This window comes from Crinia signifera, chromosome 4, assembly GCF_055691185.1.
Source record: "Crinia signifera chromosome 4, ASM5569118v1, whole genome shotgun sequence".
Lineage (NCBI taxonomy): Eukaryota > Metazoa > Chordata > Amphibia > Anura > Myobatrachidae > Crinia > Crinia signifera.
In genome coordinates this window covers 59731777-59747656 of record NC_139220.1, presented here as the reverse complement: position 1 = coordinate 59747656, position 15880 = coordinate 59731777, and the positions used below count along the sequence as shown (strand labels likewise).

General features: G+C 43.6%; 1 protein-coding gene across 2 annotated transcripts in view; it reads left to right on the top strand.

Annotated features, from left to right (window-relative positions):
• Positions 1-15880, top strand: part of LOC146074076 (follistatin-related protein 4-like) — a 1002356-nt gene that overhangs the window by 908881 nt on the left and 77595 nt on the right. For both annotated transcript variants that reach the window (XM_083181806.1, XM_083181805.1), the window contains exons 10-12: positions 1295-1429; positions 2554-2580; positions 5400-5518. In XM_083181806.1, the coding sequence (XP_083037932.1) occupies positions 1295-1429; positions 2554-2580; positions 5400-5518 (281 nt within the window). The remainder of the gene's footprint in view (positions 1-1294; positions 1430-2553; positions 2581-5399; positions 5519-15880) is intronic.

Sequence of the window (15880 nt, the reverse complement as noted above, 5' to 3'; positions counted from 1 at the left end):
AAAACAGATTATACAAAAAAGAATATTGGCGTAGAAGAATTTAGGTATGCAGAATATGCAGGGCCGGTGCATGGCACCGGAGCACTCCAGGTGGGGGGGGTTGCCCCTGCGCTCACCCGCCCGGCGCTCGCCGTCGCTCCGTGTGGCTGGGGGGGGGGAGAATGTGGTCGTCGCTCCGTGCGGCTGGGGACGGGGAAGAATGTGGCTATCGCCCCGTGCGGGGGTGTGTGTGTGGCCATCGCTCCATGCGGGGGGGGGGGGTTGCAGCCATCGCTCCATGCGGGGAGGGGACGGACGGTTCCGGGTGAGGTGCTGTAAAGCCCGGGCATTGCTCCACAGGGTGGGGAGGGTAGGGGGGGGGGATCGAAGCTCACCTCCATCTAGGCCCCGGCGCACATCCGCTCCATGAGGGGGGATGGTGCCGCGTGATGCTAGACGGGCCCCACCGCATCGCTCGGGGGGAAGGGGGGAGAGTTGCTCACCTCCATGGGGGGGACCTCCTGCTCCTTTCTTCCGCCCTCCAGTGGCCGGGCCCTAGGCAAATGCCTAAGGCTGCCTAGTGGTGGCACCGGCCCTGAGAATATGATGTGGTTACAGTGCTAAAGTTAAATGCATGGAGGGGCTGCTCGGTAGAGTGGTCTAGTCTCAAGGTAATGCGTTATTTATGGATTTACCACATGCTCACCTTCTGTATCAATAGTGTTGAGTTAATAGTGTGGTGTGCGCTGTGGATTATAGTAAAGCAGAATTAGCTACTTTATAGTCAGAAGTTGGCAATAAAGAAAATGTAAACACCAATAAATACACAATTTCTTTTATACGCTGTCTACAATGTTGATGTATAGTCCTGGATTTACTCAACAGGTGGACCTACGAGGTATCACTCTGGCAGGACCCTTAAGGGGTATGAGGGTTTCTTTTAGGGATCCCTAATACCATAAATCCCTTAACCTAGGACCTATGTCCCTGACAGGTAACTGCAGTGGTCTCAAAGTGGGCAATTGGTGGGGGAAGGAATGGCGAATGGTTTTGTGGGGGTTGTCACTTCAGTGCTACAGAAGGATAATAGACATGAAGTATAACGGAAGTCTTAATGTGGAAAGGGTTTGTGAGTAAGGAGCGGAGTACCGCTAGGGCCTCTTACCCTCTCTGGTGTACAATGTTGTCCTTTGTTAGGAAGTCTATGAGCCGGTGTTGGCAGCTTGCAGCCACACATCCCTGGCCCAGCTCCACAAGCACTGGCTGCGACTTTTAGTAGAACTTAGAACAAACAACTAAAATGTCTTTATTTCAGCCAATGGGAGTGAACTTCATATTTCTAGTGTTCGCTATGAAGACACAGGAGCATATACATGCATTGCAAAGAATGAAGTTGGAGTGGATGAAGACATATCCTCACTCTTCATTGAAGATTCTGCCAGAAAAACTCGTAAGCATTCTTATTTTATAAGATCATCATGCTAATTAAATTAAGATTCAGCTTTTGTGCTTAAACTGACATGCACAACAACTATTTCCACTTTTCCAGACCACATATTAAACATAAGTGTTGTCTGATAGGCAGTGACCCAGGGACATAGCTAGAACCTTGTGGGCCCCATAGCAAAATATTGCTATGGGGCCTCCACCACAGGGACCAGGGACACAATGACACACACACACTTACACTGCACCAGATGTGCGGTCCCTAAAAATACAAGAATTGGCAAGAATAGCAGCAGCCTCTGTAAATGAGACAGGAATCAGCAGCACTAGTGATGTCACTGTGCTCTGGTCCGGGGCCCCCCTGACAGAGGGGGCCCGGGATACAGTATCCCCTGCACCCCCTTAATCTGGCTATGCCTATATGTAAAGTATTCTACAGTGAGTTCTAAGGCTTGCAATACAGAAATACTTGGACAATATTGTAGGTACTTCAGAGGATGCACTAATCACGTATTGGTAAAAATTTTAGTGAAACTATTGTGGACTGCAATAGAAGACACATTACATTACTGTAATGATATTCAAGTGATACATATAACTACATTGACGCCAAATAACAATATTTTCACAAAAATCTTTTATTACAATAAAAGTTTAGTGCTTTTAAGGCAAACCAGTGGCTCTCCAGCTTTAATACTGCACACCCCAGCATGCCTGAGTTTTAGCATTCGCTAATAGCGAAGCCATGGCAGGGCATGCTGGAACTTGTAGTTTTATATCAGCTGGATAGCCACAGGTTTGCCAGACCTGGTCTAGCCCATCTGCTGAGATATCTTTTATACAGATTTTACTTCATTATGAGCCTAAGAACTTACTTCAGAGTGCTTAAAGAAGGGATATTTTCATTTTAACAGCCCTGTATATAAATATATTATTTTCTATTAAATTTCTAATGAAAAATATAATTTATTAAGCTGCAGGTACAGTAAGCAAGAGTTGTTTGTAATACACTAGTTCCTCTCTAATAGCTATATTAAAGTGATAATTAAAGTATGATTTGTTGAAATGTATTTTTAACTGATTTCTTTTTCCTCTTAACATCGCTTCATGGATCATCTAATGATGCAGTTGCAAATATTCTATGGAGAGAAGAAGGTAATGTTGTACTTACAAATTTCACATACAAACAGCAATGTTAATGGGTGCATGGGATGAACAACATGTATTAATGTGGCCATACACAGTGGTGAATTTCCCATCAGGCACGTGAGGCCAATACTACTGTATTGGGCTTAGGTGCACTTAGACCCATAAATGTGGCCCTTTTCTGCATGAATTTGATCACGTGAATCACAAGCGACGCAACATATGCAAATGACCACATACAATGTTTCGCATGTGATCTAGCTGCCGGGGAGCTATTTAGCATGGAGTTACCAAGTTATTGCATGGAAGGCTACATATGATACCTCGGATTAATGTATGGGGCCTTAAGGGTCTTAACTAGAGGGTTGGAGCTAATATAACGGCCAAGATTATTGTATCTGTTATTGGGAAAGTAAAAGTACCATAACCACTTTCCAATGTGCAGTGTTTAGTATTATACTTAAAGTTTCTCATTGTTGATGAATGGCCATGTCTGCTCAGAAATCTTCCAACTGAACTCCAGACTTAACAGAGAAGGCAAATAAAGTAAGACAATTTGTCTTTCTGAAAAGTAGCTGAGTCTAACATGAATAAAATGCTTCTCAACTCGGTACAAAATATGAGGCTGCCTTTAGCCATAATTTTGTATTCACTAGTAATTTCATTTTACCATCTGTAATAAAATGAACCAAAACAAATGTATATCTGACTAGGGGTCTGATTCAGTCACCCTTGTTTTCTGGGAGGGTCAAGCCACACAAACTTCCTGGCTTTGAGCTTCATTTTGATTGGTCAGCTAAGCAATGTGGTTGTGATATTTGATCCCAGTTTGTGACTTATTGGTACTCTGCTACAGAAAGATATGGTGTCCCCCCATTTTTCCATTCGGCACCCCCTCTCCCTGCTGCCGCCGCCTCCACTCCCCTCCTGTCCCCGGCGCCTGTGCTATGACAGGCGCCAGGTCTGGCACATGCGCAATACAAACATATCTACTGCGCATGCGGCCAGCTTCTATGGGCTGCTTCGGCAACAGCCCATAGAAGGAATCTTGGTCCCGGCGCCTGTACAATATACTGTAAGTTACAGGCACCGGGACCAGCGCGTGCGCAGTACTGATATGGGTTTTGCATGGCAGCCCGCAGCAAGGCGTCCCGGAGGGAGGGAACACCTCCCAATGGGACTGCCGTGGTGACTGGCAGGTCAGACATCCAATAGGAAGTCACTGCCAGTCACAGTGAAGCCAGTGAAATCTCACAGACTGCATCTGGCTTCACTACAGTGGCGGATTTTACTTTGGGGGCTGCAGCCCTGCAGCCCATAGGTAAAAACCGCCACTGTATATATATGGGATACATAGGGATGGCCGGATACCACAATTATGCACTTCACTTGAGAGCTCTTTTTTCAATTACAGTACCCAATAAAAATAACACAATTCAATATACTGCCATACCCAGGATTATCACCCTTAACCATCATTCCAGTCAAACATCCTACTCACATTGAGGTAGTCAAGTGCTGCCAACAGCGCCCCCACCCTGCAGCGCATAGGCCCTGACAGGAGGTGTCTCTTCTACTGAGATACAGCATCTCCTGCATGTCCTTTCTTCAAATCAGACAAAAAAAAAATTCTGCTTGCAAGCATCCACTTCTGAATCAGCCCCAAAGACAATCTTAAGACACCCATATGTTGTGGGACTGCAATGCTTACATGCCTAATCTAATCATCTAATGACCAGATTTCCTGTAGCTCACTAATTGTAATGTTTATGTTAAAGAAAATAATCAGAATAAATTGGCAGACAACTATGTCTAACATACAGAGACCGGTTTAAAATACAGTATTTCTTTGGAAATATTCCTTTCACTTTATTTTCACTATGTGTAGGTGTTGAATATTTATAATTATTGTACTAACTTTTGTAACTTAAGTTAGTGATCAACCTGTAAGATAACCAGAAATCAGGTCCCCCTCCCACCCCCAGAAAGCCGTCCATCTCCCTCGAGCAGTCCCTCAGTGGGTGGTCCGTGGGTCAAATTACGTGAATTGCGTAATTTCTGCCCTGCCCACTGTAGTGCAATGCCTGAAATACCGTCATTGCACGACGGAGGCAGGGCTAAAATGATGCAATCACTCTGGCCATGCCCCCAAACAAGCCATCCCTCCTGTGGCTCCACCCCCATCCCACCCCTTAACTAAATCAGTGGTGGCCCCCTCCCCCTGCCTTACTGAGCTGGCTGCCCAGAAAGTATTCAAGCTTAGTTTTACACTACTGGGGGCCAGATGTACTAAGCTTGAAAAGTGATAAAAGGGAGAGTGATAAACCAACAGCCAATCAGCTCCTACCTGCTATGTCACAGGCTGTGTTTGATAAACCAACAGCCAATCGGCTAATTTTTCACTCTCCATTTTATCACTTTTCAAGACAGTACATCTAGTCCTAAAATTTTTAACCACATATGAGGGGAAGATCTGTCAATCATTCAAGGGATAAAATGGAGAAGATGGACTTAGCAAACAGTCACTGTTCAGTCGCAGGGCTGAAGGGGAACTTCGTTAAAGATATCCTGCAGCATGTCACATGGCTACCCCACATTGTCAAGTCTTGGAAGCACTTGCTGCATGTCATGTTACATTGGCAGCCATGTCAGGCTTGGTACACCTCATCTAATGTATACCCAGCTTTATGCTGATTGGTAGCTATATGCAGCTTGCATATGTTGAAATAAATAATGTTGTGTTTTCCTGTTGTCTTATTGACATTTTAAGTATAGCAAATGAAGCTGAATTATCTATTTATATTTGTTTTCTTTTGATTTGCCTTTAGGTTTGAGCGTGGGGAACATGTTTTATGTCTTTTCTGATGATGGAATCACAATAATTCAGCCACGAGAATGTGAGATACAAAGACAGATCAAGCCAAGTGAAAGGATCCTTATGAGCTATGTATGTTGTTTCAGCTATCGTATTAAAAGTTTTATAGATCCACTACATCATTTTCTCCTCTACCAGATGTTACCAATATGCCAAAACATTTTTTGAAACTCATCAATATGTTTTCTTCACTGTCAGATTCTCACAGTCTTTATTTTACATTTTCTAATTAATCCTTACTCATTTTCTGAGAGTTTCAACTTCAGGACCATGACACGTCCTTGTACCTAAAGCTTGTTGGTTATGTTGGTTTGGATTACCCAAAAAATAAAAGGCTAGTCCATTGAGAATAGTGCAGAGATTGCTATATAAAACATAAATACTGTAGACCCCACTTCTGTTACACATGAACCCTTAATCCATTAATTAGCTTGCAAACCTTATCACCAGGAGAGCAATGTGACTATAGAAAGCATCTATGTCCATTAGAGTTGGGCTATGTAAAGTCCAAAAGAAACAATACATTTCCATAGATGAACAGTACCAAGTAAGAAGAAATATAATAAAGATACTGTGGCATATCTATAATAGGTACTGGGCATGGTTGTTATAGTTAAGGGAAGGACCTTTGTTACACAAGTAAATTACATTACACCTGATAGCAAGGGCATAGCTACCATAGGTAAAGAATGTGTAGCTGCTGTGGAGTACACATATGAGAGATCCCCAACATCCCTGTCAAAATGACATATGTTATACATCTTTCACCATAGGGTGGTACAAACCCTGGTTTGACCCCCTGAACATGCTCATTGCGATGTGGTATAAAATCAACTGGGGGGAGGGGGGAATTATAATGTTACATAATATGAACCAGGGCCACAAGGAGGTGTGTGTTGGGGGTGTGGCTGCACTGGGTGGGACAACTTGGGGGTGGTACCAATCATACCACTGATGCATGCAGTCCGCTCCTCAGGATCACGGTTCAATCATTGTGTGGAGAGAGACGCTGTGTAGATATGCTATACATCCTCACAGTCTTTTCTTTTCATTCTGATGAATCTCTACTTATTTTATGAGAGGTTTGACTTCAGGACCACAACTTGTTACACACCTTGTACCTGAAGCTAGTTGGTTAAATATGGTTTGGATTACCAAAAATAAATGGCCAGTCCAGGGAGGATAGCACAGTAAATGCTGTATGAGATGTCAGATCCCACTTCTTGTACATATGGGTGGTAAATTTATCACCAGTACAGCAATGTAGCTATAAACAGTGGCGTCACAAGGGGGATGCGCGCTGCACCCGGGTATCACCCACAGAGGGGTGACACCAAAGTGCTAACTCCTGGTCACTGACAGTAACCGAGTTCAGTGTTGTTGCATTATGTGCAGAGCCTGGAACCTGTCACAGTGTAGAAGTAGGTACTGCAGACACCATGATCCCTGGGGGCAGCCCAAATCTCTAGGTCCACTGGATTGAGGAAAATGGGGGCCATGGCTGCAAGGCCACACCTACTGTATGCCTGTGAGGCCATGTCCATTTTTGCAGCAGATGCTGATGCCCCCCTTAGGAAGGATCCCCTGCAGAGACAGCAGAGGAGATTCCTGGCCTGCAGGCCCCCAGCCGAGACCTCCGGGGAACTAAGAGAGCCCAATCCCAGCTCCAGATGAAACGAACACTGACTGACTCTTTCCCCCGCGTGCCCCCAGGAAGGGCCCCTGACACTTTGGCCCACCCTGGCCCCACAGAGGGACAGCCTCAGGATCCATCCATGCTGGCTGACCCATGTGTTGTGCTGAAAGGCAGATGGCCTGATAAGCCCATTTACTACTGCCCCGTGCTGAGAGTAGCAATTGATCAAGATGGTGCCATTGATGGCTGCCTAGGATCTGTGCTGCTATCCAAAATATGTACCCTTTCGTGTTCTATACCTGTACTGTTTTTACTGTGTACCTATCTGGCTGCTGCATTCACCCAGTGGTGCCACTGACTGGCTGCACATGTGCTGTACAGCTCAGTAAATATACAGTATGTTCTCCATGTCCCTCATCAGGATGCAACTAGTGCATATCTGTACGTGTGATATATATCTGTACTGTCACTGTTTTTACTTGATCCCACCTTTCTGTTGCACAACAATCCAAACTTCATTCCTAGTATACGCAAGTATACCTGGCCAATAAAGCTTATTCTGATGTCAAGCCACATCAGGTATCTCCAAAGGTAGGGATGCCACTGGCTATACAGAGCATCTCCATACTTTTTAGTTTTGGGCTGCGACCAGTAAAAAGTCCAAAAGAAGCAATGCCTAGATGTACAGTACTGAGTAAATATTCACCCAGTAAAAATAAATACAGTAGATACAGTGGTATATCTATAATATGCACTAAGGATATCTGCTAAAATTAAGGGCATTCCCATTGTTACACATGCACAGTATGTCTGATGTATTGGCATAGCTAGCATGGGTGCATGGAGCCCAGAGCTGATAGGGTCCCACCTTCCTGTCACCACTAAATACAGTAGGGGCCCTTACAAACACTTGCCTTTGGGCCTATATTATATCTAGAAATACCACTGGACCTGCTCATTGTGACGTGTACAATAAACTGAAGGGCATCATTACAGTGTTACATAACATGGATCAGGGCTGTAAGCAGGGGTATGGAGGTGGCTCAACTGCAATGGGCGGGACAGCCTGGGAGTAGTACTATCTGTACCTTCTCTGAGCTTCATGATGCCCCTCATCCAGCTCATGGCTCCCATACTTTGTGTGAAGAAATGCTGTATTTTAATACCATGGAAGCTGTACTGCTACTTGGAGCATTTAAGACATTTTGAGCAGCATCTAGGGCCAGATTCACTAAGCTCCAAAAGTGATCAAATAGGAACTGATTGGCTGGCTGTTTATCACTCTCTACCTGCCATGTCACAAACATTTTAACACAGTGTTTGAAATAGGTCAGGCATGAGCTCATTGGTCGTTCATCACTCTCCATTTTATCACTTTTGAAGCTTAGTGCATCTGGCCCCTTGTGAGCTAAGTTTACAGACCCAATTAAAAGAAAGACATAGGTCAGTCGCACAGGGCAGTAACGTTATTGGTATGCTTGCAAAAGGACCCTCCTAGAAACAAGTGTGATTTGCAATTATTTCATATAGGTGATGAGGGTGTGCCACCACAGGCATGGAATTTTACAAGAAAAGAAGGACAGAAGGAATGCCTTTTGTAGGTGCACCTAAGAATAAATTGAACTCATAATACATAACTTTTAATAAATTTACATATAAAATATCTGCGAAATAAAACCAGGACATACAACAATCACACAAATAAAAAAGGGGAGGACGTTCCCCTGACTCAGTGTGACCCCCTGGTCACCACAGCCCCTATCTGTAAGTGTTTTGATGTTTGGTACTGTAGGCAACAATAAAGGAGTGGGTATTCTCCTGCATGCAGCGGTTTAGCGGTAAGATCTATTGTCATAAATAATATCTCGCGTGTTGGGAGAAAGTAAATGAATGAGGGTGAGGCACGCACCTATTGAGGACAATCCTCTGATAGTGCTGCCCTCAGCCCAGGTAGCCGCTACCGCTCAAAGACACTGAGGGCTGGTGAACCCAATGTGAGGTGTGCAGGCATGCACTTGCCTCGTTCACTCAGCTCACTCAGGTAACGCTAAGTCTGGCACCAGACTAGCGTGTCGGTCGCCGGGTGGACCGCTCACAAGTTTTGCGCAACAACACAATTCAAAATTTCAACATTATAAGTGGGGAGGGGAAGAGGGGGTTTTAGAACACACTGAGTGTGTTAAGACGGTCAGCGTACGCTTCGCAGTGAACGCTTCCTCAGGACCACCCGGTGGGCTCCCGGAAGCTCCTTTTATTCCTCCTTTCTATTGAATATTCATGAGATGGAAGGGGGTGTGTTCCTCCCCCTGTTCGTCATTGGTAAGGCTCAGTGACGCGTCAATCTCGCTGTCAGTGTGAGATACACAGTACTTGTCAGGTAATTCTCTGATACCTGTAATATATCTATGTCGTGAGGCAAGTTCGTGTTGGATACGCACGTCTTGTCTCAGCTTAGTGACAGGTCACTATTGTTCTGTTCAATTGTAGATGCTATAATTTCTATTGGTCGACATGTCGCGTGTTAACCTAGAGAACTTTCATACACCAGTTGTCAGAGATCTGGTGTAGTAACATTTTCCCACACAGGTATATCAGCTGCAGTGTGTACATAGATAAATCGCTGGATTTTACAGTGTGCTTGTAGCTGGTTAGCTACTCTTGCTGTGTTGGAGATGTTCTAATGTTAGCCTGCCCGTTGGTATATAGACGGTATATGCTACGCTGTTTGTCGACACGTCGACATCTCGTGTCACTATCTGGTCACACATCATGGTAATCTCGTGTTTGTGTGTGTGTCTGTACATCTTATTGGACATGTTTGTGTTTGGTATATACCTCTGTCCCCGCTTGACAAAATACTGAAATGCGGGTGCTTAAATCGACATGTCGGATGTCACCCTCAGCTTTCCTCAAAAAACGGTCGGCATCTTGTGTCAGTGTCTTCTTGTATAAATAACAGAATAGTGATATGTTGGAGGTGTTCCCTGATGGTGATTATATTGAGAAAGGGGTTCTAAAGCCTGTGAGTTTATATTGTATACAGTGTGTAGATCGCGGGGACTGTTTATCCCAGCGCTTGAAAACAAGGTGCTGAAAACAATGTATTTAATTTTACTTTATTCAGATAGGCAGTGAGAGGTCCTAGTAGACTCATCTCGTTGGTCATATTGATTATGTGTCAGTGTTGCGGATTGCTAGTGTCAAATTATGCTCATCAGATTTCATGGAGCTAGTGGGGAAGAGCGCTGTTATCTATCACTAGTTTGGACTTATATTATCTGACATGAACGGAGATATACTCAGAATTTTAGATAACTGTAAAGAGTAATATCTCAGTCATCCGTCAAAGGTGACCCCGGGGATAGTGTCGTGAAATGACAGGTGTATTGGGATAGTGATGCCCTAAAAAACGTGAATGAAAACAAACGTGTTCACAATAAACAAAAAGGTGACTAAAACGTGATAGAAAATGAAACAGTTGTTCATAGAAGGTTCCTAGTGGTGGGTCCGTGGCTTGTTCCTGGACCAACCCCATGGACCAGGATAATGGTATTTGCCATGAGTGGGGGGTTTTGAAAAACCGTGATATGTATGAGGTGTCCGCTAACGTGCACCATGGTAAGTGGTCCCTGTATCCTCTTTAATGGGTCTTTAATAGATTCAGAGAAAATCAAGAAAAAATCTGAGTGAAACAGAAAAAGGTGATAGTACACCTCAATGGGGAATTTGTGAGGGTATGGGAGTGATTCAAACAGACTTGGATTATTGTCCTATAGTGTGGACGTTCATTGCCAGGTTAATTTCAATAAATCAGCACATTTTCCATTCGTTAGTAGTTTTTAATAAAGTCTCTATTGTTCCCCTTAGTGTGGGGTCTCCGAGTGGGGTGGTCCATCTTGATTTCAGATCCCCACATGCAATGGGAACCTCAGACAAATGCGGACTCCGGTGTCTCATGGGGGACATAAGTGATGTCACCTGTTTTCCTCATAATGTATTGGTCTAGTACTTATTCATTTTTTGTTGTTGGTCCGTCTCTATTTTGTGTACTGTTGTTTAATGAGGGTCACTCCGACTGGTATATGCGGTATTTGTCTTTGTCAGGTATGTCATTAATCGCGTGTTCAGGATTAGAAGACACTATAACTGTTTAATGAGCTGGTTTTAATATAGATCACTCAAGTTGGTACATGTAGTCATGACCTTCTTTTGTGTGTGCGATTGATCGCATATATAGGATTGGAAAGCAGGAAGGGAGAGCTTCACTGCTACTCTTTCATGAGGTGGAATCTGGCGTTGGTCATAGGAAGACCGTGTACACATTCTCCTCATTAAGGCATGAGGGGACCAGAGTTTGCATGAGGAAAATTAGTCTGGTTTCCTGCTTGAGTAATTCATTATCGATGTCGCCCCGCCGGGTGCCCAGTACTACCTGTAGCCTCCCGTATGCTTGGAGGCCCTTAGTGTTTCCTTGGTGGTACTTAAGAAAATGCTTGGCTATTGGTGTCAGGGTTTTGCCATTTTGTTCATCTCTTTGGGCAAATTTGATACTTGCTAGATGCTCAGACAGGCGGGTCTTGAATGGCCTTTTAGTTTTGCCAATGTAATGTTTCCCACAGGGGCATTCCAAATTATAGATAACCCCTGGGGTATCACAGGTGATATATTGGTTAATACTGTGTGATTTCCCATATCTGTCCGTATACGTTTTGCGGGGTGCTATGTAAATGCAAACTTTGCACGTCCCACACTTGAATGTGCCCTTTTTGTGAATTTTGACCTTGGTAGGTTTTTCAAAATGACTCTGCACTAGATGGTCCCTGATATTCTGGCATCTCCTCCAGCTTATATCAATGCGGTCAACCAATATTTCATCAAGGTCCCTATCACTCTTGAGAATTCCGAGATGTTTATTGAGTGCCCCCTGCACTTGACGCCATTCCTGACAGAATGTACCAATGAATCTAGTTTTGTCATTGCAGTTTGTCTCTTTCTGTTTGTTTGGAACCAAAAGTTGTTCTCGCTTGTATTTATGTGCCTCTCCTCTGGCTCTGTGTACGGATCTTTTACTGTAACCTCTACTTATAAGTCTGAGGTCTAGTTCGTCTGCTCTTTTTTCATACGTGGTGTCTTCCGAGCAGTTGCGCCTTGTCCTAAGGTATTCGCCCTTAGGTAGGCCCTTTTGGACTGGGGGAAAGTGTGCGCTTTCATTATGGAGCAGCGAGTTGGTTGCTGTACTCTTTCGGAAGAGATCTGTGACTAGTGATCCGTCACTGCTAACGCTGATGCGTAGGTCCAGGTATTCAACCTCCTTCTGGCTCACATGACAGGTAAGTTTAAGGTTAAGGTTATTGGTGTTCAGAACCTCCAAGAATGTCATAAATAAGGCTACATCCCCTTCCCACAGTATAAGCAGGTCATCAATGTACATGAGCCACATCAATATGTGAACTGTGAACCTGTCATTTTGGTCAGTGAATACGTGTTCCCGCTCCCACCATCCCAGGTACAGGTTAGCATACGTGGGGGCACATGTGCTCCCCATCGCAGTCCCCCGTACCTGGAGATAGAAGCGGTCCTCACATATGAAATAGTTCTGAGTCAGAACGAAACGCAGAAGCTGGATAATGAAGGAATTAAGAGGTAAGTCCCTCTCCATACTCAAAAAATACTCCGCAGCCTGTATACCATTCTGGTGTATGATGCTGGTATACAGGCTTTCCACGTCGCAAGTAATGAGCCAGGAGTCAGGGTTCAGGATGATGCCCTGTATTTTGTTCAGGACATCCATCGTGTCCCTCACATATGATGGCAGGGTAAAAACATAGTCTCTCAGGAAGAAGTCGACGAATTGGCTCGCCTTCTCAGTGAGGCCCCCTATCCCCGACACAATAGGTCGGCCTGGTGGGTTGTCCTCATTTTTGTGAATTTTGGGCAGTAGGTATAGTGTGGGAATCCTTACTGTTTTTACCTCCAAAAATTCAAATTGGGATTTTGTGATAATTCCATTGTATCTGGCTTCTGCCAGTATCTTTTGATACAATTCCAGGTAGTCCTGAGTAGGATTAAAGGTCAGAGCCTTGTAGCATGTTACATCCTGAAGTTGTTTTTTGAGTTCTTTACTGTAAGAGTCTATGCCCCATAACACGATGTTTCCCCCTTTATTGGAGGGTTTAAGTTTACAGACCCACCGACCTGCCTCCTGGCTCACTTAGATATGATTGCATGCAGAGATTTATGAAGGGGGTGCAGGGGGTACATATCCCTGGGGCCCCCTAGTCTCAGGGCCTCCCCATGCCTGCTGTCATGAAACAGTCATTTGACTCTTAGTTCCACAGCAGAATCAATAGCCAAATAAAAAGACGGTACTTGTTTCCTAGAACGAGTTTGGTTGTTTTTCAGGAGAGAAGGACAGTCCCAATCTCCTGAAATCCCCGGCGCTAAATTAAAAGGTGTATTCAATAATAATGTAAACGTAAATGAATAGTTTATAGATTAAAGCCCTGGCTGGCTGCTGCAGGAGTGAGATGTCTGCCTGACCTCTAATAGAAGAAAAATAAAGTTATTTTCTTCAGACAGTAGTGTGTTTTGGGGTTACCCCTGCGCTGTCAGTCAGGACACATATAAGAATGTTGGGGTGGTCTAAGGTATATAACACACCAAGCACAATGAAAGAGGACACGCTGTAGTAAAAAGGTATACATTTTTATATAGACAAAAATAATGAATAAGTATTCAGGGGGGTACAAAAACAGAAACTGGAATTATAAAGACACATAAACATATAATAGTAAATATCGCTTGATACAATTAATTGTGTAAAAACAATGCAGGCTTGGTATGAATCATATAAAAACTTGGTGCTGGCGTCCCAGCGGGGATGATAATGGTACAGTCAGTGAAATATGGGTAAATTCCCTCCAGGGGAAGCCGGATTTTAGTACAGTTGGAAAAGAAATGAAGCAGCAACTGGGTTAATAAGCCAAGATTGTAACCTGGGTTAGCGAGTAAGCTGACACGCAGAAGTTCATGCAGGTAATGGCTCTTACGATATGTTTGCTATAGCCAGGGTGTTAATTAGCAGATAGACACAGTTAGTAGTGAGCCCCGGGTAGTGGGTAGCTCATTTGCAAATGCAGGTGTGTTAACACTCACTGGCTGTTGAAGGGTGAAGCGGCACCTCCTGTACGATCTTCTGTGCTGGCTGTCTGCCAACGGAGGGCGAGTGAGCAGCGGCTTCCCGTTTGGAGGTGAGCCCGGCGTCCACGCCGTTGGAGAGGGCGGGGGACAGCCGGAGGTAGCTGAAGGTAGACGGAAGTGTATACGGCTTCAATCTCGGAGGGTAAGGGCGGAAGTGGATTACCAAATCTGCAAAGGTACTGGCGGAAGTGAGCAACGCGTTTAGTCTCCCACGGACTGGAGACTTTTTCAAGCTGTAATCAGCTATTGCCAGTAACACATATTTAAAGGCCAGAGTTAATTGCATTAAGAATCAATAATACAATTGATAATTCTCGTTTGTACATAAATGTTAATAAAAGTTAAAAAAGACATATACATACATTACAGCGTATCCTCTTGTTTTATATATATATCCAGTGGTAAATCCAATACTTTGATTTTGAGCTAGAATAGCTAATTAGTTCGAATTAGTAAATAGGTATCAATTCCAACAATTGACACTCAGGTTCATATGTATTAAGAGAGAGCTAAGAGGTAAGCTTCAAAAAGCCAGAGAGCTAGAAACAGCAGTGAGTGTATAGAGGGGATAGAGAGTATAACCTTAATTCATCTATAGGAGTCACAGATAATTCATAACTGGATATTTATTTTTTTGATGACATGATTTAGATGGGGACAAGTAGAAATCTAGGATTATTAATAAAGGTTATAGCCTAACACAAAAGTATAGATATCTAATATTCATAACCGCAGTATTTAGAGAATGATTACATGTAGATATATAAGGTATAAATCGTGTAGCACCATGAACATAATCACAAACCAAGGCAAAAATATAATAATATGGACGTTTAGATAGTTGGAATTCTCATAACTTGGGGCTTGTATAGATTTTAATATACTAGAATTTGACTTCCATAGAATGTTCCCTGTGAGAAACAGATGGAGAGAAAACTGCAAACCCTGTTAAAGGGTAGTTCGCTGTCCATCTGGTTCCCACAACAAACTTAAATGGATGTATACAATAGTTTAAAAAAAAAAAAATTTTTTTACATCAAAATAGTTATTGAGGATCAGAATCCAAAGTAATTTGGCTACATATAGTAGAAAGCAGAAGGATGGGACAGGGGAGAAGAGGAAGAGAGGGTGAAAAAATGGGGACAACTGAATGACGCATAGTGGTGGAACCCACTTATGCACATTCAGTTTAATCCCTCAAGGGATCACCAATCCTAATCTAAACAGGAAAAATCTAGAGCCTCATTTAAACCCAGCGGGCTAAGTGTTCTCATTTAAACCCAGCGGGCTCGTAAGAGCCATTACCTGCATGAACTTCTGCGTGTCATCTTACTCGCTAACCCAGGTTACAATCTTGGCTTATTAACCCAGTTGCTGCTTCATTTATTTTCCAACTGTACTAAAATCCGGCTTCCCCTGGAGGGAATTTACCCATATTTCACTGACTGTACCATTATCATCCCCGCTGGGACGCCAGCACCAAGTTTTTATATGATTCATACCAAGCCTGCATTGTTTTTACACAATTAATTGTATCAAGCGATATTTACTATTATATGTTTATGTGTCTTTATAATTCCAGTTTCTGTTTTTGTACC